We start from the raw sequence: 25,527 nt of genomic DNA, 5'->3' as shown, positions 1-25,527 counted from the left end.
GAGGAGGGGTCCCAGCAGCCCCACCCCTTCCACTGGACAAGACATTAAGAAAAAAACGAAAAAGAACGGGCAACAAAATAGAGCTTGTAGGAGAGTAGGGTCTGCTTTCCTATGGTCACCCCATTTTTTGCTTTTTGCTTCACTGGTTTTTGACTTAATGTGGCTGTGGGCCTGCTAATCAGACCCACAGCCCTGCTGTTCTCTCTCTAAATTTCACACCATGTATTTTAGGTACACCACCAATTGGGATTTGGGTCACTCTTATGAATCCCTGTACAGTGTACTATAGGTACACAGGGCATAGGTGCACCCAAGGCCTACCAGGGGCTGCAGCATATCTTTTGCCACCCCTGGCTGGACATCTAAACTGACAAAACTGGCTGATCACTCAGCTGGGGCAAGGTCGTGTAATCACCCCTTGCTTAGGTATAGTATTCCTATACCTACCCTTATATATAGACACATATGCACCTATAAGTCACTCCTATGGCAGGCCTTAACAATCCTGAAGGCAGAGTGCTTGGTTTTATGTGAGATGGTGCTCTAGCCTGAGCTGAGCCTGTCTGCAGCTTTCGGAACCATGTCCTTATAGCTGTTATATGATATAGCAATACCATATACTCTTAAGTGCATTATGAACCTCGCGGTTAAATGCTATCTTTGGTTTGGATTTATTAAAACATGTTGTGTAAGGTGTCATACGCTTTGGAATACTACCCCCTCGCCAGTTCTGGAGACGGGGGTAGCATTCCACCCTTCTAGAGGGAGAAGACATGTTGTTCCTACTAATAACGGTTAAAGTTAACCAGAGCCTCAGCATCACAAAATGGATGCTGCTGCCACAGACACAAGTCTGACCTCCTGCTGCTGGGAGTCCTTCCATGAGGGAGGCTTGGACAATAGGTTTCCTGTCTTGGGAGGTGCTAGCACCACCCCAGACAGGCTATAGTGTATTTGGGCAGGGAGGGCTGAATGAAATGAGACACTGCCTGGGGCACACAAGGTGTCCCATGCATAGTCCAGTTCAAACCGGTGCTGGGGCACTCCAGCCCCAGCTCTGGCGCGAAACTGGACAAAGGGAAAGGGGTGTAACTACCCCCTTCCTGGGTCCCACCCATAGGAGGGACCTAGCAGGTAATCCAGACCCTAAATTTGGTATATAGGTTGGAGCGGAGTCCCAAGACTTTAGATTTATCCTGACTGATACTCTGATACGAAACTCTGGACCTTCGACATCCTACTCGACGTAGAAGACTGAAGAATCTCCCTTGTGGTCAAGGGGTGACCACCCTGCACAAGCAGGCACCATCAAGCGATCAACGGTTTGCTTTGTCGATGCTTCTGCCGAAGCCCGAGTACAGAGCCTGACAAGACCCAGACTGACAGACTTCCTTCAGCCCAATACACAGCCACAGCAAAGCTGAGACCCGTTGAGGCGACGCGAGACGTGGGACTGGCCATTTTGGAAAGCCAGCGAATTGCTTTCCGTGCAACTTCTGAGGCACCTTCGAAGTTGTGCATTGGGGATTGAGAAGCCCCAGCCCCGAGCACCAACGGCACCGAAGATCAGCACTCCACGAGTTCTGCGAAGAGCCCTTCTGCATTTTCCCGCTCGACGCGTCTGTCCGGTCACTTGCCCATTGGCTAGTGGCCTCTGTGACAATGAAACCTTTCATTTACAATGCTGGTCTGGCTGCTCCAGACTGGCCCTTGCTCCCCTGAAAAGGAGCAGCCCATCAGACCTTGCTGGTCTGATTAAGAAGCCATCTTCCGTTTCTGCGTGGGTTGCCTTTGCCAAGGCTTGTTGACTCCAATCCGGAAACCGACACCGCCGACAGCAAGATCCTTTGTGGGACAGTCCGTGCCCAGCTCCTGGTCATCGTTGACACCTCCTGGTCCACGTGGCTGCAGAGACAAGCTTCACGACATCAACTGATTGCTTCGCGACATCGCCTGGTTTCTTCCTGGTTTCATCCTGGTCACTGGCTAGTGACCCAGACTCTGTCCCCTCTGCTTTCAGGTACTCTTCATCCTCGATCCGTCCTTGGATCCACCCGGACACTTCTCGCCTGGTCGCCTGCAGCATCTTTCTCCAAGGCTCCATAGGAATCAGCGACGAAACCCGACACACTTTGACACCTATGCACCCGCTTCCTGTGGGTGAGGTAACGCGAGTATTTCGGTACTCCTGTGGGTATTGACTATCCTAGTGTCCTAGTTTCAAGTAGCTTTTCCCTAGTACATCCGGAAGTTTCCTAAAAGATCTAGTTTCCATTTCTTTCGTTCCCATTCTAACTCTATGGTAACTTGCGTGCGTGTAAAGACACTGCACGCGCATCCCGTGGGCCTCCTGCTCTCTATCCCTTGGTAGTACAGCGTAGCCCCAGCGATTGTCCAGGCCCTAGGCCTTTCCTTTGTTTGTGACGTGGTTCTTATACCACTATTTTATTATATGGTTCGAGGTGCCCCTAGGGCATTACTGTATTTTGTGCAACTTATTGTATTTTGATTAAGTATCTTGTTATGTGCTGGTGCCTCTGACCTCATAAAGAGTCCAGAGGATTGTGTTCGAAATAAATACATATATATTTTGATATACAACCTGTGTGGTGTCCTTTCACTTGGTATTAAAGGGATTGCATATGGTAAAACAGCTGGCTTCACATGCCCTCTTGAGTTTAGCCTACAACTGCTTTGTCCATGCTACCACTGCCCCCACCACGTCTTCAACAAGGCCGACTCCATCATCGCACCCCAACTCCGGGACGTCATCAACTCCTCCTTCAACACCGCCACCTTCCCGGAGAGCTGGAAGCATGCCGAACTCAACGCCCTACTGAAGAAACCAACAGCGGACCCCACTGACCTCAAGAACTTCCGCCCCATCTCGCTCCTCCCTTTTCCTGCCAAAGTCATCGAGAAAACCGTCAACAGACAGCTTGCAGCCTTCCTCGAGAAGAACGGATCCCTCGACCCCTCGCAGTCTGGTTTCCGTGCCAACCACAGCACCGAGACCGCCCTCATCGCAGCCACTGACGACATCCGAGCCCTGCTCGACAACGGGGAAACAGCGGCCCTCATCCTCCTGGACCTCTCTGCAGCGTTCGACACTGTCTGCCACCGCACCCTAGTTCAACGCCTCAGCAACATCGGTATCCAAGAAAAGGCACTGGAGTGGATCATCTCGTTCCTCGCCAGAAGAACACAAAGAGTCTGCCTCCCCCCGTTCCGATCCGAGGCACCCGAAGTCATTTGCGGCGTACCGCAAGGATCATCGCTCAGCCCAACCCTCTTCAACGTCTACACGAGCCCTCTCGCAGCCATCGCACGCCAACACAACCTCAACATCATCATCTATGCCGACGACACCCAGCTGATCCTCTCCCTCACCAATGACCCCGCCACAGCCAGAACGAGCCTACACGAAGGGATGAAAGACATCGCAGAGTGGATGAAGAACAGCCGCCTGAGACTGAACTCAGACAAGACGGAAGTCCTCATCCTGGGACCATCGCCCTCCGCCTGGGACGACTCCTGGTGGCCCCCCGCCCTGGGCAGCGCACCCAAACCAACTGACCACGCACGCAACCTGGGCTTCATCCTGGACTCCTCCCTCTCGATGACCAGACAAGTCAACGCCATCTCCTCGTCGTGCTTCAACACCCTGCGCATGCTCCGAAAGATCTTCCGCTGGATCCTGACCGAAACCAGGAAGACGGTAACCCAGGCACTCGTCACCAGCCGACTGGACTACGGGAACACGCTCTACGCGGGAACCACAGCCAAACTACAGAAAAGACTCCAGCGCATACAAAACGCCTCAGCCCGACTCATCTTGGACATCCCCCGACGCAGCCACATCTCCAGCCTCCTGAGGGACCTGCACTGGCTCCCCGTCAGCAAAAGGATCACGTTCAGGCTCCTTACCCACGCACACAAGTCTCTCCACGACCTGGGCCCCAAGTACCTCAATGACCGCCTGACCTTCTACACACCCACCCGCCAGCAACGCTCTACAAGCCTCGCCCTCGCTGCCGTACCACGCATCCGAAGAGCCACCGCCGGAGGAAGATCCTTCTCCTACCTGGCAGCCAAGACATGGAACTCCCTCCCCATCCACCTCCGGCTGACACAGGACCATCTCGCCTTCAGGAAACAACTCAAGACCTGAAGAGCAGTAGCGGACCCCCTCCCCCAAGCGCCTTGAGACCCTTCCGGGTGAGTAGCGCGCTATACAAATGCTATGATTGATTGATTGATTGACCACTAGGATAGCTTGTCTATAAGGTTGACATTACAACCATCACCATAAGGGTTGTTTGGACTGGTGCAAGGTGCTCACTAGAATAGTGAACATCATATACCAGGCCAACTTTTCACAGAGCTCACTACAATGGTGAACATTTGTGACGTTGCCATGTTATTTGGCACCATAAAGCATCAGAACCTCATGGAATATGGAGTACCCCGCCTCCCGCTTCCACAGGCGAAGCAGAGTCGTCTGTGGAAGATACCCCAGTGAGCAGACTGCTGCTTCCCACCCCATCAGCAGCCCGCCCAGAAGACCCCACAGCTTCCATAACCCGGCAGACCCCTGCCAAAGAGACTTCCTCATAAAGGGTCCCTCCCGCCGCTCATCCTGGACTCACCTGTGCGCCTCAAGAATCCGCTCCACAATTGCGTCCCCGATTTCGTTGTGGACCATCTTCCCATCTGCGCAGCTGATGAAGAACTGGTTCTGGAAATATTGAGAACAGAGAGCTGGTGAGACAGACTTACTGTGCCAGGACAGGAGCAGGTACCAAGAGATCAATAAACGGTGTGCCAGCTCACACCAGCATCTCAACACGCCTTATATATTCACTAGTCTAACCTCTGTCAGCGAGACGCGACTCTCGTCTCGGTGCTGCTCAAGTGTCCCTCCCTGAGCTACTCTGGATTCTGCACTGGCATCTCCAGTCTCTTTACTGGCAGCTGCAAGTGTGGGACTCAATGAAGCAGGCTTATCACGATGCAAGCATGGCATTGCCAACCAGTCATGGCTCAGGCACAGTGGATGAAGGCAGAAGGGCGCTGGAGCTGCTGTCTTAGGACAAATCAGGACATTGCACAGGTTCACAGGGGATCTTGGGGGCAGGATAACTCCCTTTTGGAGCAACTAATGTTTTCTCTTCCATGAAGATCTCGCCCAGTCCCAGCCTTGAAGGGCGTCGCATCGAACACACAAAAGGTGATGGGAGATTTGCTTGCAAATAATATAACCACAAGCAATTGCTCTGTGTAGGATTCTGACCACTCACGGTGCCATTCCAGACCAAGGCCCCCTTATGCAAATTAGGATTGACCCGGCTCCTCATGGGAACAGTCCATCACAAACTGCCAGGTGAGACCCCATCCAGAAGTGACCACACACACAACGCCCCACCAGTTTCGCCCATCTTAGGCTTCGTCAGTGAGGTGTAGCTTGTATCCTGTGTCACAGTGAGCAAGGAGCACATGTTCAGTGCTTCATTTGAGCCGGTGGCTACAGGTGTGTCCAGAAACAATCTTTTTTGGGGACAGGCACTTACCTTTCTTCATCAGACTTTGACCCACAGCAAGAGGAAAAAAAAAAGAAGGAAAGGAGTCAAAAAAGAATGAAAAACAGTGAGAAAGGAAGAAGGCAGGGATGAAAAAAAGCGTTTAATAATGAAATAAAGGGGCAGGGAGCGCCCAGTGGTGGAAGAAGAGGCGAGAGGCGTAATCTAGACTGCGTAGCCGCGGTATTCCACAATTCTGCAATTCATCAGCTCTGGCTGGCGCTTCTGAGAGAAACTTTGGCACCAGCACTTATTATTTTACAAATGAAGCATTGCCCACTTAGGGCGCCACAGCAAACACACGAAAGGTGATTGCAGGAACAGCTGCAAATAGTCCTACTACCGGCAGTAACTCAGCAGAATTTCATCCCACCATTTTTCACCCACTGCACCACTCTAGACAAAGGCCTGCCTTATGTAAATCAGTACTGACCCTGCTGCTCATAGGAATGGTTCATCCCAAGCTGGCAGGCCAGACCCCTCTGGCAAAGAGCACAGGCAACCCCAGGCTGTTTCGGTCTAAATGGACTCATCAGTGCGATATAGCTTGGAATCTATGGAAGAGCGAGCAAGGGACCTGCGTCTGGGCAAACCCTTGGCCACTTAGGGCGTTACATCTAAGACACAAGAGGTGGTGGGTCTCTGTCAGGGGGGCACAGTGGAGTACGCTTGTTGCAAGTTTTCCTCCCATCACCATGTGTGTGTTTGCTATCCAGAGGGGCTGTGAGCTAGAAACCGAGGACCCTGAAGCACCTCCACAAACCCCAAACCTATCTATGTGCTCAGCTACATTACCTCTATATATACGTAGTGTTGGCTTTCTTTTATGCAAGCGATGTAGGCATTGAGGATGGAGCACTCCGACGACCCTGCGGACCAACGATCCACCGACCTCAGCACCTGTGAAGAGAGAGTGGAACGTCATTTCAAGACACAGAGAACCAGTGACACACACAGAGCTCAACCAGTTCAACAGGTCCAGGGAGTGGAAGCTGCACACATGTTCGGGTGTTTGCGGACAACATGGTTGAGATGACAACCCCAATTTTTTTTGTTTTTGTTTTTTTAATCCGGTGTCTTAATGCATGGCATGGCAATGAAAGGATTTGTGGAGAAAAACAAAGTGTGAACAAGCCTCTTCTGTGGAAGAAAGCAGATAATAAACTCCTGAGCCACATTCACAGAACAAAGTAAAAAAGTCCAATTAATAATCTTCTTGATCCTTTTTCGTGATGATTTATTCAAGTTGATGTATAGGTTCAGTGTACTTTATTCCATCAGTATCACAAGTAGCCACAGGTTGAGCCAACACGTGTTTCGTCTAGGTACATCACCTCAGACTTCATCAGGGAAAAGAATCAAAATCCAAAGAAGGGCAATTTGGCACAAAAACCCTATATTCAATCAAGCGTTGAAAGTAGCTGGTATCCCTTAGGTTAAAATAGTCCTAAAAATCACTAATTAACCGAGCATGCAATAAGAAGAATTTTCCTTCATCATCTTCATATTGGTTTGAAATAGTCAGGACAGCAACCCAAAAAGTGTAATCTGTCAGTAAACAGAAAGATCGGCGTGGAGAGTACTCCTGCCCCAAGTAAAATGACGGCGTAATCCACTGACCTCTTGGGGAGTCTTGTAGCGGTAAAGTAGGATGCTTTTGGAATGTGGTGCAAGTTAAGATGAAGGAGATGTCGACCAATGGGCTGGGACCCTGGACTAGCCAAATGTTCCACAATATCTCAGGCAGTAGACGTACAAGCCCTCAGTATAAAGGTGTCGGTGTTTGGGCAGCGCCCGCCTCATGATGCCCACAACTGCCGTGCGTCAGTGTTCAGAGCATCTGCTCTCACCATGTGAACATCATGGAGCCCTTTCTAGTTTAACATACAGATGCCTCAGAGTTCACTCCAGAGCTTAGCAGAGCAGAGGAAGAAGCCGCACACACGTCATATGTTCTTAAGAGTTTAACTGAACATTGTCCGGTGCAGTAGACTCGCCGTTCGCCGTACCTGCACAGTCGTGGCTGATACCTGCGTTGACGTGCACATCATCAGCATCATATACGCTTCCACTTCAGAAGCAGAGCTCAGGCTTAACCTTTAAAGTCACATCCACTTAAGTACCTGCTTCAGGCCTCTGAGAACCAGATCAGTGGATCAGCGTCAGTCCCGCCTTTAACTTAGACTGGAGTCCACCTCTAAGTTTTAAATAAATAGCTGGTTTGTTGATCAAGGTTTGCCCTTCTTGAGCTAAATTCCATCCCGCTACCACCTTTTCTGCCAGAATCATGTGTGTTTCTTGGTTGTGTCCTTATTTACTGGTCCATGAAAACAGAGTCACACCAGCCTGGGCGAATAGCCTCCTGCAAGAGCTGTGGTATTCTTAGCGGATGATGAATCCGGTTTATAGGATCATGGGGTCGTTAAGTGAAGTATCTACAGGTGAGGGGTCTGAGAGGGCCCAGATGAGGAGAGATCCTTTCATCAGAGGGAGCTTCTCTAGCACTGCCGGTGACATCACTTCCCAGAAGCTGGATGACATCACTTCCAGAAGCTGGGTGACATCAGTTCCCAGAAGCTGGATGACATCAGAGCATCGACTTCAATCAAAATGGCAACCTCCATGGTAAAACCAAAGGGTATGCTGGATGGAGTGTTGAACATTGCAAGCACTCACCCCCAGTCAACTGATCTGGGTTTAATCCATCATCATTCTTTAGCTCACTCCGCCACCCCAGTTCAGACATGGCCATATGCAAATCAGTCTGCCCTGTGACACATGGGAACAGTCCAAACCGAACTGCAAAGGCATGTCTTCCCTGGACCGGAAACAAGCATCCTGGGACCGGTTTCAGGTTCATAACCCTCATCAGCCAGGCTATCTTGAATCCAGTGGTAAAGTGAGCAAGGGACCCACGTCTGGGTATACCCTGCCAACTTAGGACGAACAAAGCAAAACCAAAGGTTTTGATGGACGGAGTGTTGAACATTGCAAGCACTCACCCCCAGTCAACGGATCTGGGTTTAATCCATCATCATTCTTTAGCTCACTCCGCCACCCCAGTTCAGACATGGCCATATGCAAATCGGTCTGACCCTATGCCTCATGAGAACAGTCCAGCCCGAACAATGTAAGCAAAAAAACGATGGCTTAGGCCCAGATCTCTGTACTGGGGTGAATGTACGACATTGTTCTACATTCTGTTCATCAATTGTTCTTTTTGCATTTGTAACCCCGAGTGGGGAAAGTATGCCTAGACGTGGGTCCTGGGCTCACTGTGCCACTGGAATCAAGCTATCCTGGCTGATGAGGGCTGAAAGCCCAAAACCGGTCCTAGGATGCTTGTTTCCAGTCCAGGGAGGACCTGGCTTGGCAGTTCGGGCTGGACTGTTCCCATGAGGAACAGGGTCAAGACTTATTTGCATATGGCTGGGTTCAAACTGGAATGGCACGGTGAGCACAAAAACGATGGATTTAGGCCCAGATCTCTGTACTGGGGTGAATAGATTGATATTGTTCTGCATTCTGTCCATCAATTGTTCTTTTTGCATTTGTAAGCTCCATGGTAAACCAAGACTCCTAATCTCTCCTTGTATTAATTTCTGGCAATCTGGTGTTTCAGGGGTGGGGGATGACTGCACCCGGTCCTCTTGGATTAAGTATCGAAGACTTTACCAAAGGCACTTGAAGGATATCTATGGACCATGCGTGGTTTGGTGACCAACCCCAGCAAAAGAAGGACAACGGCGGCCTGTGTAGAAGGGTAAATCAATCTCATGCCAACATACACCGGTCAGTAAGGCCCCAGCTGTGAGATGAAGAATTCACATCAAAGCAGATAAATTCTCTATCATTTGAACAAGCACCCGCTTACGAGGAACTCTTGGGGTACAGGACTCTTGACGGAGGGCCCACCAGCTTCCCCACTCCTCTGGAGCTTGAAACACTGACTCATAATTTCGTAAACTCACGCTCACACTTCGGTGTTTCTTAGCCTCCTTCTGGTTTTTTAAATATTTCTTGGGCACTGGGACAGGCATCTTCTAAAAGAGGAGAGTGCCAGGTGCACAGAGGCCTCTAGATTGTGACTTAATGGAGGCAAAAAAGCATTCTATCCTCAGACTTGGAACGTGTATGGAGTTTATTTTTAAACATATGTTTTTTGGCATTTGATATATTGGCAGTTATAGAAATAGGATTAAGGCTTTGCACAGGACATCATGTGAAATACAATATGTTACACTAATCTGAGGTTTGCACAGGCTAAACCATATACATCGAAACACCCTAACATTTATGTGAAGGATCCACAAGGAACATGTAACATGATATAATCGCAATGATCAGGGCCTGCGACGCAGCCAGCCAAAATGGTACCAGTGCAATGCTTCACCTGGTCTTTATGAAGCATTGACTTTCAAAGAGATCTTATCCAGCTTAGGGAGGAGCCCTTGAGGGAATGCCACTAATTTCATACAAAACAAGAAAAACTGTCGACCAACTTGTGCAGGGGTCCAAATTATGCAACAATATAGGAATAGACTGGGGGACATAGCGTACGGGGAGGGCGGGGACCAGGGTCTGTCCAAACCAGGCCACAGGCCCATGGGTCTTTTCATCGTCATCCTGGGCGAGCATGCGGGAGGACAAGAGGGCGGCCCCCTGTACGCTCCCCGCTCAGGTGCATAAGTACATACCCTCTCCACCCCTGCTCTCTAACTACTCAGCGGGGCTCGTCTGGGAACTTTTATGGATATAATCAATACTTGTATTACACTTGAGATTAACTACTTGCACCACACACTTGACCATTACTAAGACAGGACTGGGAAAATACCACTGGCAACGTAACAGAGCGAAACACGTGTCACAGCGCAGAAGCTCTCAGTCAAAATGGCTGATGATATAGGGCCCGATTTAGGTTTCGGAGGACGGGTTACTCCTTCACAACCGTGACGGATATTGCATCCTCCAAAATATAAATCCCATTATATCGCGTAGGATTTATATTTTGCTGCACGGGATATCAGAAACTCATCTGCCAAGAACTAAACCAGGCCCAAAGCAAAAAAAAAAGGAAAAGGACAAATTGTCTGCTCTTGCTCTAATATTATTGCTTTGGAACAATATATAAAATGATTTAAATGTAATTCTGATCGGAAAAAATAAAATTAAAATATCAATCAGTGAGTTAAACATGAGCAATGTAGAGTTCAAATTAAGAATAGAAGAAGCAAGTGGCGTGAGGAGCTCCTCAAAAGTAACTAAGCGCTTGACTGGGTAGAGACGCCACTCAAGGGGTAACTCAGCACCCACCAGGGCCCGACCGAACGGGCAAGGCTGGCGCGGGCTGAAGACCACAGATTATGCTTCGAAAGATGGAAAGGAGGGTAGATTTGTTCATCGCTTTCAATATTAACCTCCTTCCTCTTACAGAGATCATGAGTTATCCGCGACACCTGTGAAGGAACTTAGGGGCTTCTCGCGTCCCCACTGCCCTGCGAGAGGATGGTTGACACTGGTCACAGGAGGCAGGCGCCATTTCTACCCTCCTGCTGCAGTGTGCACTTACCCCACACGAGGTTCTCATGTGGACACGTGTTCAAGCCCTGGGAGTGTCTGCCGATGCTTTGCGGCCCTAAAGTCATCCATAGTTTGTGAAATATGCGCACTTTGGACTCAAGCAGCTCTTGGACTTGAGCCTGTGTTGGGGGTTTTAGGCATGGGGGGAGGTCTTGGGACTCCAAGGCTCTCTTGGTTCCTCCTGAGCCTCAGCCGGAGTGTGTCAGACAGGAAGCAAGCGACCCGGCTGGGAGCTCCCACTTCAGGAATCAGCCGGAGAACCTGGAGTCCCAGCCCAAGCCAAGGGCCTGGTGCCTTGGCTGGCGCTGGGGCACACACGCGTGGACAGCCGGTTACAGATCCACCTTCAGCCCTCTTCTATCTGGGGTACGCGGAGTCCTTCCGCACAGCTCGTTACCCGGGGCGGGATCATTAGCGCTCACCACCATCTCGGGACACCTCCGTTGCACCTGAGAGGGTTCCTGCTGCAGGCTGATCTCGAAGACATCACCGCCTGGATGCCTCCTCACTGCCACCACCTAGAAGCAGCCGGGTTGAGATTGATCCTACAATCTGTCGCTCCTGAGCAGGAGACACCTCTTGGCTCATGGACCGCGTGCCCACCTGCCATCACGAGCAGCCGTGGCAGAGGGACAGAGGGTCTACTTTGGGGCCTGGAGCTGTGTGGGGTCACAGCCTCCTCAGAGGGGCTCCCAGGGAAAGGAGGCGCCTTCACTTTACAAGCCCTGGGGCCACAATTTCCCGGAATGGATCCTGAATTGATAACTGAGTGGATTTCGTGGCCACCTCTGCCGAGCCCAGGTAGCCGGGGCCACCTCCCATGCAGCCGGCTGACACACCTGGATACAGGGTGCATGACTTTATTACACACTTACTCCTTCCAGGTCACATAGACACCAACAGGACGAAAGATGATCTGGAAGAACTGAAAGGCCTCCACACGCAGCACTTTGCCTTGAAGGGCGATTCTATGGCCGTTGCTGGGTGCCCATGCAACACCCATGTAACAGGACACATTTCCAGATTGCCCAAACAATTACAAATCTGAAGATGCATCTGACAACTAAACCCCCCTAGAGGTGGCGAAGCAAGGTGCAAAGAGGAGGAGTCTTTTCAGTTATCCTCGTCTTTTCCACTTTGAATGTGTGCTGCATGCTACAGCACACATTTAAAGAGTATGGGGGGCAAATTTACAAGCCCCTTGCGACACTTGTATGCCGCTGTGGCGTCACGTTTGTGACGCAGCGGCGGCGTAAACCAAGTTTTTTTTCTTTTTTTTCTCTTTCCTTTTTTTTGTAATTAAACATTTTTATTGACATTTTCTGTAATTTAGTAAATCCCATCAGTTTTGGTGGCATTGACATAAAAAGGTATATCACATACATGTTGCTCCTGGACATGAGGCGGAATATCTGCGCGGTCTATAGCCCCTCATACAGTCTCAGAGTGGTGATAATTCTAAGGAGGAAGGAGGGAGGCGGTATCAGCTTTCATGCAAGGCTGCCTATGTTGTGTGTTGGAATGTTGTGTTTTGGGATTGTGTGTTTGCTCCTATCCCCTCTCGCCTGAATCTCTCCCCTTGCCTGCTACACCGCCAAGCCCCCTGTCATTTTATGCCTTTTGACAAAGCACTCCTTCTCCCCTTATTGGGGAAAGATCCAATATTTATACTCTGGAGTCTCAGCGAACCCTCTGAGAGAGTCCACTGCGCCAAGGGAGCCACTCACAGCTGGGGTATGGTATGGCACCCCTTGCCAAAGCACTCCCTCTCCCCTTTTGGGGAAGGATGCAGTACTTAGGCCTTGGAGTCTCAGAGACCCCTCTGAGAGAGTCCACTGCGTAAATGGAGCCTCTCGCAACTGAGATAGGGAAGGGATACCACTTCCCCTGGGATCACAGCTTACAGGACTTTGGACGCAGCTTTGACTCGTCTACCGGTTTCTGTCCCCGTCACCCTCCCCCTCCTCTTTCCATGCGGTGTCTCGCACCCTCCCCTTCTCTTTCCCGCCTTCATAACCGGTCTACTTCCCCCGCTCTTAACCCCCTCTCCCCCCGAATCTCTCCCCTGGTCTGCTTTTTCTCTTACGTATATGTCCTTATTGTCTATCTCGACCTAACATGTAACTATGTCTGCCAAGCTCTAATAACTGTGTAACCTTTGTAACGATGTAACCTGTAACTATGGCCTGATACTCATGTAAAGCGCTCTGATACCTCCGGGTCTAGCCAGCGCTATATAAAACCTTTAAAATAAAAATAAATAAATAAAATAAAAATAAAAATAAACAGACCACCATGGGTCGGAAGCATGCTCTGGAGTCCTCAGATAGCCCCCTGCGCCCCCAGCATCCCCCCCACTGAAGGGGGCGTGGAGTGAAGCAGCCCTCGCTGCCACCGCCCCCTCGCGGAGTGGATAGGGTGGGCATGTGCCCACCTGCCGTCACACCAGCTTGTGGAGAGAAGGAACAGCACTGAGTGTTCCTCGTGCGCAGAAAGCCCCAGCTCCAGAACAGCACACATCTTATGTACCCGGGGTTTCCATGACAACCGGAGCTCGGCACTTACAGAAATCCACTCCAAGCATTATTTTACTGATGTCATTAAAAACAATGACTCGCTTCAGCATCCGACCCCCCGCCGTGGCAGCCCCCCATCTCTCTCATGACCCCCCCCCTCTTTGTGCATAGAGCGGCAAGGGCCAGACCCCGGGCATGCAAAGCCCTAGGCGAGCATAGGCAAGAGGCTCCATCACACAGCCCCTTTCTTCACACACTCGTGCACATGCATAGGCAACCCTCGTGCAAGGCCCACAAACTGAGCTTACACATCACAGTGAGGCGGTTGCCAAGCCACCTTGCTTAGCGCACTTACGGTGTGCACGTTTCACTGCCATTCACCTTGCTTAACGCACTTACAGTGTGCACGTTTCACTGCCAGTCACCTTGCTTAGTGCGCTTGCACTGTGCACGTTTCACTGTCAGTCACCTTGCTTAGCTCACTTAGAACGTGCACGTTTCACTGTCCGTCACCTTTCTTCGCACACTTGCAGTGTGCGCTTTTCATTGCCCGTCACCTTTCTTCGCACACTTAGTGTGCATGTTCCACTATCAGTCACCTTGCTTAGCGCGCTTACAGTGTGCATGTTTCACTGCCAGTCACCTTGCTTAGCGCGCTTTCATAGTGCACGTTTCTCTGCCAGTCAACTTACTTAGCGCACTTACAGTGTACACGTTTCACGGCAAACGTTTCACTGCCAGTCACCTTGCTTAGCACACTTTACAGTGTGCGCTTTTCACTGTCAGAAACCTTGCTTAGCGTACTCAGCGTGCACGTTTCACTGCCAGTCACCTTGCTTAGCGCACTTACTGTCAGGCGCCCCACAAGTCTTACCTTTGCTTGTGACGCGATTACGCAGAGACGACAGGAGCACCCGTCCCTGTACCCACCTGACCCTCGTGGAAGACAATACCCAGCAGGGATGAGATGGACGCAGGGATGGGAGCCAGGGTGTAGGGTTAAAGGAAGGCGTGGAGCTGGTGGGGCGTACCGGGATCAGCTGGAAATCAAGGAAGAGAGATCAGAGATCTACGTTAACCCGAACAACAACCACCCCCTACATACACACACAGGACTTGTCACCCCTTGATGACTCACCAATGTTCCCGGGAAGAAGGGCCTCCGAATGGGAACAGCTCCGGAAGTAAATAACGAAGAGAATGCGCTCCTGCGCGTTATCAATAAGTACCAACTAAAGAAAGCGCTCCTGCGCTTTTCACCCAAGCTAAAACAATAGAGAGCGCTCCTGCGCGTGTAGTAGGATGCTGGACATAGTCATGCAGCCTGTGGCATCCCTGGTAAGGAAACCAGGTGTATAGTTGTTTCCCTTAGCGCTCCTGCGCGGGGGAAATCCGAAACACAAAAACCCCCAAAACACAATCCTTGTCCTTTAATCACCCTCAAGGCGCTCCTGCGCATCAAGGGTTAAAACTAAAAAACGGGCACAGTCCTGGAACCTCCAGGTAAGGAAACAAACAAGCGCCCCTGATTGAAGCAGTCTATGAGGCAAGGAAGCGCTCCAGCGCGATCAGGAGGTTTTCCTACGGGTGGCTGTCGTGAGGGCTGAGCAGCGCTCCAACGCGGCTCGTCAGACAGCTGAGCAGCGCTCCAGCGCGGCTCGTCAGGCAGGACTCAGCAAGGAACTGGAATCCAAAGCACCAAGCCGGCGGGAAACGCGATGGTTAAGCGCTTCCCCCGGAAGTGCCTTGGTGCTCTGTTGCCCGGGACTAGACCGCGTACTCGACTTCCGGCCGGAAGTGATTATTCGGCCTCCCGTGTGTGCATGCGGGAATGGCCGGTAGCGGCTATGCCGCGCACCGTGACACTTACAGTGTGCACGTTTCACTACCAGTCACCTTGCTAAGCGCACTTACAGTGTGCATGTTTCCCTGCCAGTCACCTTGCTTAGCGCACTTTACAGTGTGCACGTTTCACTGCCAGTCACCTTGCTTAGCGTGCTTACAGTGTGCACGTTGCACTGCCAGTCACCTTTCTTCGCACACTAACAGTGTGCACAATTCACTGTCAGCCACCTTGCTTAGCGCACTTTACAGTGTTCACGTTTCACTGCCAGTCACCTTGCTGAGCGCGCATGCACTGTGCACGTTTCACTGCCAATCACCTTGCTTAGCGCACTTTACAGTGTGCACGTTTCACTGCCAGTCACCTGGCTTCGCACACTTTACAGTGTGCACGTTTCACTGCCAGTCACCTTGCTTAGCACACTTACAGTGTGCATATTTCACTGCCAGTCACCTTGCTGAGCACGCTTGCACTGTGCACGTTTCACTGTCAGTCACTTTGCTTAGCTCACTTAGAATGTGCACGTTTCACTGTCAGTCACCTTGCTTAGCGCGCTTACAGTGTGTATGTTTCACTCCAAGTCACTTTTCTTCACACACGTACAGTGTGCACGTTTCACTGCTAGTCACCTATCTTCGCACACTTAGTGTGCGCTTTTCACTTCCAGTCACCTTTCTTCACACAAGTACAGTGTGCACGTTTCACTACCAGTCACCTTGCTTAGCGCGCTTACAGTGTGCACGTTTCACTGCCTGTCACCTTGCTTAGCGCACATAAACTGTGCACGTTTCACTGTCAATCACCTTGCTTAGCTCACTTAGAATGTGCACGTTTCACTTTCAGTCACCTTGCTTTGCGCCCTACAGTGTGTATGTTTCACTGCCAGTCACCTTGCTTAGCACGCTTTACAGTGTGCATGTTCCACTGCCAGTCACCTTGCTAAGCATGCTTGCACTATGCACGTTTCACTGCCAGTCACCTTGTTTAGCATACTTACAGTGTGCACTTCTCACCGTCACTTACCTTGCTTAGCACACTTACAATATGTACGTTTCACTGCCAGTCACCTTGGTTAGCTCATTTAGAATGTGCACGTTTCACTGCCAGTCACCTTGCTTAGCGCGCTTGCAATCGTCACTTTTCACTGTCAGTCACCTTACTTAGCCCCCTACAGTGTGCACGTTTCACTGCCAGTCACCTTGCTCAGCACACTTTACAGTGTGCACGTTTCACTGTCAGTCACCTTGCTTAGCACACTTACAGTGTGCACGTTTCACTGCCAGTCACCTTGCTTAGCACACTTACAGTGTGCATGTTTCACTGTCAGTCACCTTGCTTATCACACTTTACAGTGTGCACGTTTCACTGTCAGTCACCTTGCTTAGCACACTTTACAGTGTGCACGTTTCACTGCCAGTCACCTTGCGTTTCACTGCCAGTCACCTTGTTTAGCACACTTACAGTGTGCACGTTTCACTGTCAGTCACCTTGCTTAGCACACTTTACAGTGTGCACGTTTCACTGTCAGTCACCTTGCTTAGCACACTTTACAGTGTGCACGTTTCACTGCCAGTCACCTTGCTTAGCGCGCTTTCAGTGTGCACGTTTCACTGCCAGTCACCTTGCTTAGCGCACTTACAGCGTGCATGTTTCACTGCCCGTCACCTTGCTTAGCGCACTTACAGTGTGCACGTTTCACTGCCAGTCACCTTGCTTAGCGCGCTTACAGCGTGCATGTTTCACTGCCCATCACCTTGCTTAGCGCACTTACAGTGTGCATGTTTCACTGCCAGTCACCTTGCTTAGCGCACTTACAGTGTGCATGTTTCACTGCCAGTCACCTTGCTTAGCGCGCTTACAGCGTGCATGTTTCACTGCCCATCACCTTGCTTAGCGCACTTACAGTGTGCACGTTTCACTGCCAGTCACCTTGCTTAGTGCACTTACAACGTGCATGTTTCACTGCCAGTCACCTTGCTTAGCGCACTTACAGTGTGCACATTTCACTGCCAGTTACCTTGCTTAGCGCGCTTACAGCGTGCATGTTTCACTGCCAGTCACCTTGCTTAGCGCACTTACAGTGTGCACGTTTCACTGCCAGTCACCTTGCTTAGCGCACTTTATAGTGTGCATGTTTCACTGCCAGTCACCTTGCTTAGCGCGCTTAGAGCGCGCATGTTTCACTGCCCATCACCTTGCTTAGCGCACTTACAGTGTGCACGTTTCACTGCCAGTCACCTTGCTTAGCGCACTTACAACGTGCATGTTTCACTGCCAGTCACCTTGCTTAGCGCACTTACAGTGTGTACGTTTCACTGCCAGTTACCTTGCTTAGCGCGCTTACAGTGTGCATGTTTCACTGCCAGTCACCTTGCTTAGCGCACTTACAGTGTGCACGTTTCACTGCCAGTCACCTTGCTTAGCGCGCTTACAGTGTGCAGGTTTCACTGCCAGTCACCTTGCTTAGCGCGCTTACAGTGTGCAGGTTTCACTGCCAGTCACCTTGCTTAGCACGCTTACAGTGTTCACGTTTCACTGCCAGTCACCTTGCTTAGCGCACTTACAGTGTGCACGTTTCACTGCCAGTTACCTTGCTTAGCGCGCTTACAGCGTGCATGTTTCACTGCCAGTCACCTTGCTTAGCGCACTTACAGTGTGCACGTTTCACTGCCAGTCACCTTGCTTAGCGCGCTTACAGTGTGCAGGTTTCACTGCCAGTCACCTTGCTTAGCACACTTTACAGCGTGCATGTTTCACTGCCAGTCACCTTGCTTAGCGCACTTACAGTGTGCACGTTTCACTGCCAGTAACCTGCTTAGCGCGCTTACAGCGTGCATGTTTCACTGCCAGTCACCTTGCTTAGCGCGCTTACAGCGTGCACGTTTCACTGCCAGTCACCTTGCTTAGCGCACTTTATAGTGTGCATGTTTCACTGCCAGTCACCTTGCTTAGCGCACTTACAGTGTGCACGTTTCACTGCCAGTCACCTTGCTTAGCGCGCTTACAGCGTGCATGTTTCACTGCCAGTCACCTTGCTTAGTGCGCTTACAGCGTGCACGTTTCACTGCCAGTCACCTTGCTTAGCGCACTGACAGTGTGCACGTTTCACTGCCAGTCCCCCTGCTTAGCGCGCTTACAGCGTGCACGTTTCACTGCCAGTCACCTTGCTTAGCGCACTTTATAGTGTGCATGTTTCACTGTCAGTCACCTTGCTTAGCGCACTTACAGTGTGCACGTTTCACTGCCAGTCACCTTGCTTAGCGCGCTTACAGCGTGCATGTTTCACTGCCAGTCACCTTGCTTAGCGCGCTTACAGCGTGCACGTTTCACTGCCAGTCACCTTGCTTAGCGCACTTTATAGTGTGCATGTTTCACTGTCAGTCACCTTGCTTAGCTCACTGGCACTGTGCACGTTTCACTGTCCCTGGGTGGATACATTGTGACCCTCGTGTTTGTGAGTGCGCACAGAGCTGCACACGTGCCCCGCAGCAGCACGTACATGATCCTTCAGAAACAGAAGCCCTGGCATCCACCCAGGCTGGCACTGAAGGGTTTCCTCCCGCCGCCCCGGGCGCGTGCCTGGGTGTGCCAGGCTGTGCCCGGCACAGGCGAGACCCTGACGGGGTGGAAAGAAAGGCCTCACTGGGGAGAGGTGCCAGGGGCCACGTGGGACCAGTGTAGGTGGCCCCATGCTCCAAGTCAGGCTGTCCCTTTCCAGCCACGGAAACCCTCGTCCCCCCCCCCACATTTTATGGACTTTGTAACAATATCTTTTACGAAGCTAAGCTTTGCCTTTCCCCAGTTACAGCTGGAATGACGTGAAAGTACCAGCCATGGGCGCGTGCATGGCCTGCCCCTCCTGCAACAAGTCATTGGCTGATCACTTGGGTGCCCCCACACCCCCGTGCGTACCCCTCCCCCTGGGGGCCATGCTTGGATCATCACTTCTATGCACGTGCCAGAGGCCCGCATCTTTGGGTGTGCTGAGGGTGCGGGAGAAGGAAGCAGGGCACAAACTATGGATGTGGAGCGAAGTCACCTCGAGCGCCTCCTCCTTCTTCCGCACCCTCAGGACCCTCAGGAAAACCTTCAGGTGCCCTCCTCTCACCACCTGCCGGCGAATCACCCGGGCGCTCATCACCAGCAGGCTAGGGAGAGGTGTGGCGCAGCGGCCAGAGCGGCTGACTCCGGAGCGCGGGGATCCTGGCGGCAGCTCATCTCAGCACCCTGTGACTCTGGGCAATAGCTCACTTAATCTCCCCGACGGCCCCAGCGCCTTGAGACCCCTAGGGGTGACTCGTTTGCGCTTTATAAATACCAAATACTAGTCTACGGTCCAGTGCTTTAAATGGGCCGGTACTCACCGGTACGGAGTACCGGCATTTCTTAGATTTATCACTCTGAGTACCGGCACTTCTCTTCTGCCGAGGAGAGTACCGGTACCCATGAAAGGGAGGCTCACTGGCTGAGTGCGAATGGCGCCGCTTCTGTAGCCCCCATCTGAGCCCCTGCTGAGCTAATCGGCAGGGCTCATTTGAATAATGTGAGGTGCTCACCACCAGGCTGTGCTTGACAGAGCAGGGTGGAGAATGGATTAATTTTACCTGCTAGTGTGCACGTGTGATTTTCAAAGCGCAGCACTTCAGATAGTGAAAGTTAGTGCAGGGTAATACTTTAAACATGTACATTTTATCAGGGGCAAGGGCGGCGGATTCTCACACTTCCCGTACTTTCTCTGGATCGGAGGGTTAATGCCCAGACAGTGCCATGGAAGAGGCTTCTTGAGCGCTAATCTAACAGCTTTCAGCACTGAGGAACCTACCTTCCTAAACAATGCCTCAATTACCCGGTCTGTACATAGAAGGCTTTCTCTAGTGAGACACTGCAGCAGGGCCGCTGTCTGACTCTGAAGAAGAGACAGGCTGGCGATCCACCGCTAAAAGGTGCTACGTTTCGTCTAAACTAGCAGTTTTGCTGATTTATTAGTAGTGCAAAGTGTTTACCATCCCTGCTCGACAGTGACACTACTAAGCAGAACCCTTTATTTTCTCAGCACAGTTAGACTTGCCAAGTGTTAGAAGGGGCGATCCCAGGGGGGACAGAGGTCGCTCTCCTGACCACCCAGTGACCCACCTCTCCCAGGAACGCTGCCGAGCACAGGCGTGAGACCCTTACAGGAGAGGGCTTCGCATTTAGGATCGCACACGCTGAGATTCCACCACTCTATAAATGGACACCACACAGAGATTCCTGAATAAAAAGGTTCTTTATCAAGCAGTAGTTATGAGGTACTTTCAGGTCAAATAGTCAAATATTTACATTTAGGTCGAGGGTTCGTAAGTTCTTGGTTGCAGGGGTGTGGGAAGCGGGACAGTCACAGTACTGGGGCCAGTACGACGCGTATCGGCTGCACAGCTCTCAATCCTCGAGCTGGGGGAAACGGGCTGTTGTAGGCGTCGGTCGCACTGGTTGCTCCACTCACCCTCCTCGAGTTACGTTGTTTTGGTAGCGTCGTCGGTCCAGCCGGACCAGAGTACTCCTCGAGCCGCGACCCGGTCAGCAGGGCTCGGGCATGAGTGAACGGAGTGTCCTTCAGTTCTTGGAGAGCCGCGACCACGTCAGCAGGGCTCAAGCAGAGGTTGTTGCAGCGTCGTAAGGTTTCAAGGGAGCCGCGACCAAGTCAGCAGGGCTCAAGCAGAGGTTGGTAGATTTTAAGGGAGCCGCGACCAAGCCAGCAGGGCTCACGCCGGGGTTGTTAACGTTCAAGGGAGCCGCGACCGAGTCAGCAGGGCTCACAAAGGTTCGAAAGTTCGGGTAGTGATCTTTTCGTGAGATGGTTGAGCCGCGACCAGGTCAGCAGGGCTCTCTTCTTCCAGGATTCCTCTACCCGCTAGTTCCAGAGCGGCCCTGGTTATAGTCCTGTTCCCCTTTGAAGTCTGAGCCCTCGCAGGCAGGTATCTGGTGCCCGGGGCTGATTGTCGAGGTTTCCTGCTATCCGGCCCCTTGATCTTTTGAAGATGGGTCCGGGGGTTTCCAGACACCCAGCAGGGAGTGGGGCCAGCTCTCGGGGAGGCTGGAGGGGCGATCGAAACCAGTCTTCAGGGGAGGGCTGAGGCCTGCTTAGGCTCATTACTGCTGCATTTACGCCTGCATTAGGACGCTTAGCGTTTTTAAATTTCCCGTTTTGTCGATTATTTTAAAATTCTTTTGTCTACAGTTTTCCCCTGGTTTTAACCCCGGACCGCATTGCCACACGATAACTGTGCCCTCACCGCTATTTTGGCGGGCTGGTCCATCGCTTTTCAGAATTAGGTGGGCGCCATCTTGGGTGGGTGTTGGGGAAGCGCTGCACTGATCCGCGCTCTAGCAGTCAGGTGGACTCGCTAGAGCCCTACTTAAACCGGCTATTATGGCGCGCAGCGTGTGCGCGCAGCATGTGCGCCGCAGTGACGCCGGAGTCACGCCAGAGTCCAGCCCGTCTGCGCCCGTCCGCGCTGAGGACGGGCCGGACAGCTGGACGTATGGCTTAGATACCCCTGACCCCCTGTATCTTAGATATTCCATTCAGACCTTGCTCGAGTTTAAACCTCCTAGGCTCACATGTTTTCATACATGTTCGCCTGCCGATTTTCTACGCCCTCTATCGTGTGGATGCCGGATGTCAGATACGGTAAGCTTCACTTCCCCTTCATTCAGTCATATGCCTAAACAACCCACTTCCCCCAGAGTTAGGACATTGAAGGAAGATTGTATTCTCCTAAATGCCCGCTCGCTTATTAAAAATAACATCATGTTTAGGGAATTCGTATCAGACAGGAAGCCATCCCTGGTTTTTGTTACGGAAACCTGGGCTAAGGACTCTTCCGGTCCAGATCTTATTGAAGCAGTCCCAGAAGGATATTGCTTGGCTCGTCAAGATAGATTGGTCCGGGTGGGAGGAGGGCTAGCTATTCTTTACAGGGATCACTTTCATTGCCACACTGCCTCTATCTCTGACCCCACGGACAGCTTTCAAGCCCTTTTCTTTTCCATAAAAAGTGGCCATAGAGCCCTCTTTAACGGAATCTTGGCATATCGCCCTCCTGGTCCACGTACTGATTTTGGACAACGGCTGCTCCATGTCCTAGAACCCTATTTTGGTCGGAAAGATTTCACGGTTCTGGGAGACTTTAATTTCCATTTAGAGAGACACGACATCAAGGATACCAACTCCTTGCTTGATGCCATGTCAGCCTGTGGATTTGCCCAATTGGTTAAAGGGGCTACTCATCGAGCAGGCCACACGCTCGACGGAATCTTTTCCAATGACGAGAGGCTGACGATTAAGGACTCTATCTCTCTGTCATGGTCTGATCACCTGGCCGTTCCATTTGAGCTAGCTTGCCCGCTCATACACACGTCTAAAAATATTCCGAGTAAAAAGGAACGTCGCAGGAATCTCAAAACCATCTCAAATAGCTCTTTTACCCCGTGGGCACTCAATCTGTCCTCATCTCAAGGGGAAAGTGTCTCTACAGCAGTCCTACAGTTTGAAAGGAGCGTGACTGAGGCACTGGATGAACTAGCCCCGGTCCAATTATACCACCGAGCCAGAAAAAGTCCCTCAGCTCCTTGGTTTTCGGAACATCTTAGACTCCTCAGACAAGAAGTAAGGAGGCGGGAGCGACTATGGCACTCTGGATGGGATCTAAAGGATAAGGAAGCTCACAAGACTCTGTTGAGGAAATATAAGGCTGAAATCATAAAGGCCAAACAAGAGCATTTTATGGACTTGACAACTTCACTGTCCTCTCCTAAAGAGTTCTTCAGGGTAGTGGACTCCCTTATAACCCTCCAAACCCCAGATCCCATAGTAGCATCCCAAGAGCTTTGCAATAATATTGCCTCTTTCTTCCAGGCAAAAATATTAGATATCTACTCTGCCTTGGAGCTGCAAAGATCTCTTATTAGTGGGCCTCCTGCCCTGGGGGCTATGGACCATGCCCCTGCAGAAAAACTCCCTTTGGGGATTCTAGATTCTTTTCCCCCTCTTTCTTTAGAGGATCTGGATAGCCTCCTCAATAAAACCAAATCTGGCTCCCCTCTGGATGTGTGCCCTCTCAGGATTCTTAAACCGTGCAGGGAAACTCTCCTGCCCCCTCTGGTTGATATTATGAATAGAGCCATGAGGGATGGCCTCTTCCCCACCCAATGGAAAAACGCGGTGGTAAAACCTTTACTTAAAAAGGCCTCTCTGGATCCTGCGGTTCTAAAAAATTTCCGGCCCATATCACTGCTCCCAGCTCCAGCAAAGATGTTAGAAGCACATCTTAACAAGCATCTTGCCGCTTTTGTAGAGAGCTCGGGCTGTCTTGACTCTTCCCAACATGGCTTCAGGAGGGAACATAGTACCGAGTCAGCCCTCACTATAGTGCTGGACAATATCCGCACGCGTGTTGATGGGGGCCAGACCACCCTTCTGATCCTTCTGGATCTGACGGCGGCCTTAGATACCCTTTCTCCCTCAGTGTTAACAGCTCGGCTGAAGGAGGTTGGGGTTCAGGGGGCAGCTCTAGATCTACTCACTTCTTTCCTCAATCATCGAGTGCAAAGAGTGAAGTTGGGGGAGTACCTATCTCCATCCCTACCTGTGCAATGTGGGGTCACCCAGGGGTCGGCTCTTAGTCCGACCCTATTCAACATCTATGTGACCCCACTTGCCAGGCTCATTAGATCTTATGGGATGGAGATAGTATCTTATGCGGATGACACTCAGATCCTCGTCTCTCTCTCCCATTCAGGTGTTCCGACTGCCTCCAACTTTAGATCTTGCATGGAGGCAGTCGGACAATGGATGATTCACAATTCATTGAAACTGAATGGAGAGAAGACGGAGGTGATGGTGTTTGGGGGAAAAGATGACGTGTGGTCATCTTCCTGGTGGCCAGACTCATTAGGAGCCTGCCCCACCCCTACCTCCGCTGCAAAAAATCTTGGGGTCATGATTGATCCCGCCCTCAACCTAGGTAAACAGGTCAGTAGAACCATCTCTACCTGCTGGGGCATTATCCATATCCTGAGGAGGATCAGGCACTACTTATCACTGCAGGCAAGGAAACAGCTTGCTGTTGCCCTCATTGGCTCCCGGTTGGACTACTGCAATGTGCTGTATGCGGGAATGAATAAAAGTCTACTGCAGCGCTTGCAGGTAGACCAGAATGCTGCTGCCAGGTTTGTCCTGGACCTCCCCAAGCGTGCCTCAGCTACAGCGGCCAGAAAGTTGTTACATTGGCTTCCTGTTGAGGACCGTATCCACTTTAAGACCCTATGTATGACATATAGGGCTTTAGCTAAAAATAGTCCCACTGGTGTAGGATCCATCCTGTCCCGCTATATTCCCTCTAGGGATCTGCGTTCCTCTAGTAGACTTCTTTTGTCATCCCCTCGATTCAGGAGAGCTAAATGGGGTGGCAGGGCTTTTTCCACTTTGGCGCCCAAGTGGTGGAATGCCCTTCCACTGGAACTAAGATCCCTACCCACTCTTCAGGCATTCAGAAGTGCCCTGAAGACGCATCTCTTTGTGCAGGCTTATATGTAATGGTGTCGTGCTGATGTCTATGATATGCTTTGTTAGGCGCCGTGATGCCTTCGGGTTATTGTTTGCGCGATACAAATTTTATTAAAAAAAAAAAAGAGGCCATAGGTGTGATCGAAACTACTCCACCCTATCTCACTCAGAGAAAGCCCTCTACCCCCCAGCCGGGCATGGCGCGTCTGGTGCCTGGGTTTCGCTGGGGCCGGGGTCATGCAGGGGGCCATGGAGTCAGGGATCTTAGGGAAGGGTGAGGGATACCGGAGGCCTTCGGGGTTGATGCGGGTTGGGGCGTCCGGTACCGGGGAGGTAGATGGTGGGATACGGGGATGGTCGTCCTATCGGTAGGGTCAGGGAGGGAGCGGGGGCGGACAGAAGATGGGACGACTGGGGGTTTCTGCTGTACAGGGGCAACTATTGGGGCACTGAGGGTTG

At 51.4% G+C, this 25,527-nt stretch overlaps 1 protein-coding gene across 1 annotated transcript in view; it reads right to left on the bottom strand.

The window, feature by feature from the left end:
- The window catches only part of PLD2 (phospholipase D2), a 372,737-nt gene that overhangs the window by 49,386 nt on the left and 297,824 nt on the right, over nucleotides 1–25,527 (bottom strand). Inside the window, exons 19-20 of the mRNA XM_078670622.1 lie at nucleotides 6,375–6,479; nucleotides 4,650–4,738 (exon numbers count right to left, since the gene is read on the bottom strand). Of these exons, the coding sequence (XP_078526748.1) occupies nucleotides 4,650–4,738; nucleotides 6,375–6,479 (194 nt within the window). The remainder of the gene's footprint in view (nucleotides 1–4,649; nucleotides 4,739–6,374; nucleotides 6,480–25,527) is intronic.

This window comes from Lissotriton helveticus, chromosome 12 (genome assembly GCF_964261635.1).
Source record: "Lissotriton helveticus chromosome 12, aLisHel1.1, whole genome shotgun sequence".
NCBI lineage: Eukaryota > Metazoa > Chordata > Amphibia > Caudata > Salamandridae > Lissotriton > Lissotriton helveticus.
The sequence above is the reverse complement of the archived record's forward strand: the minus strand, read 5'-3'. Positions and strand labels throughout refer to the sequence as shown.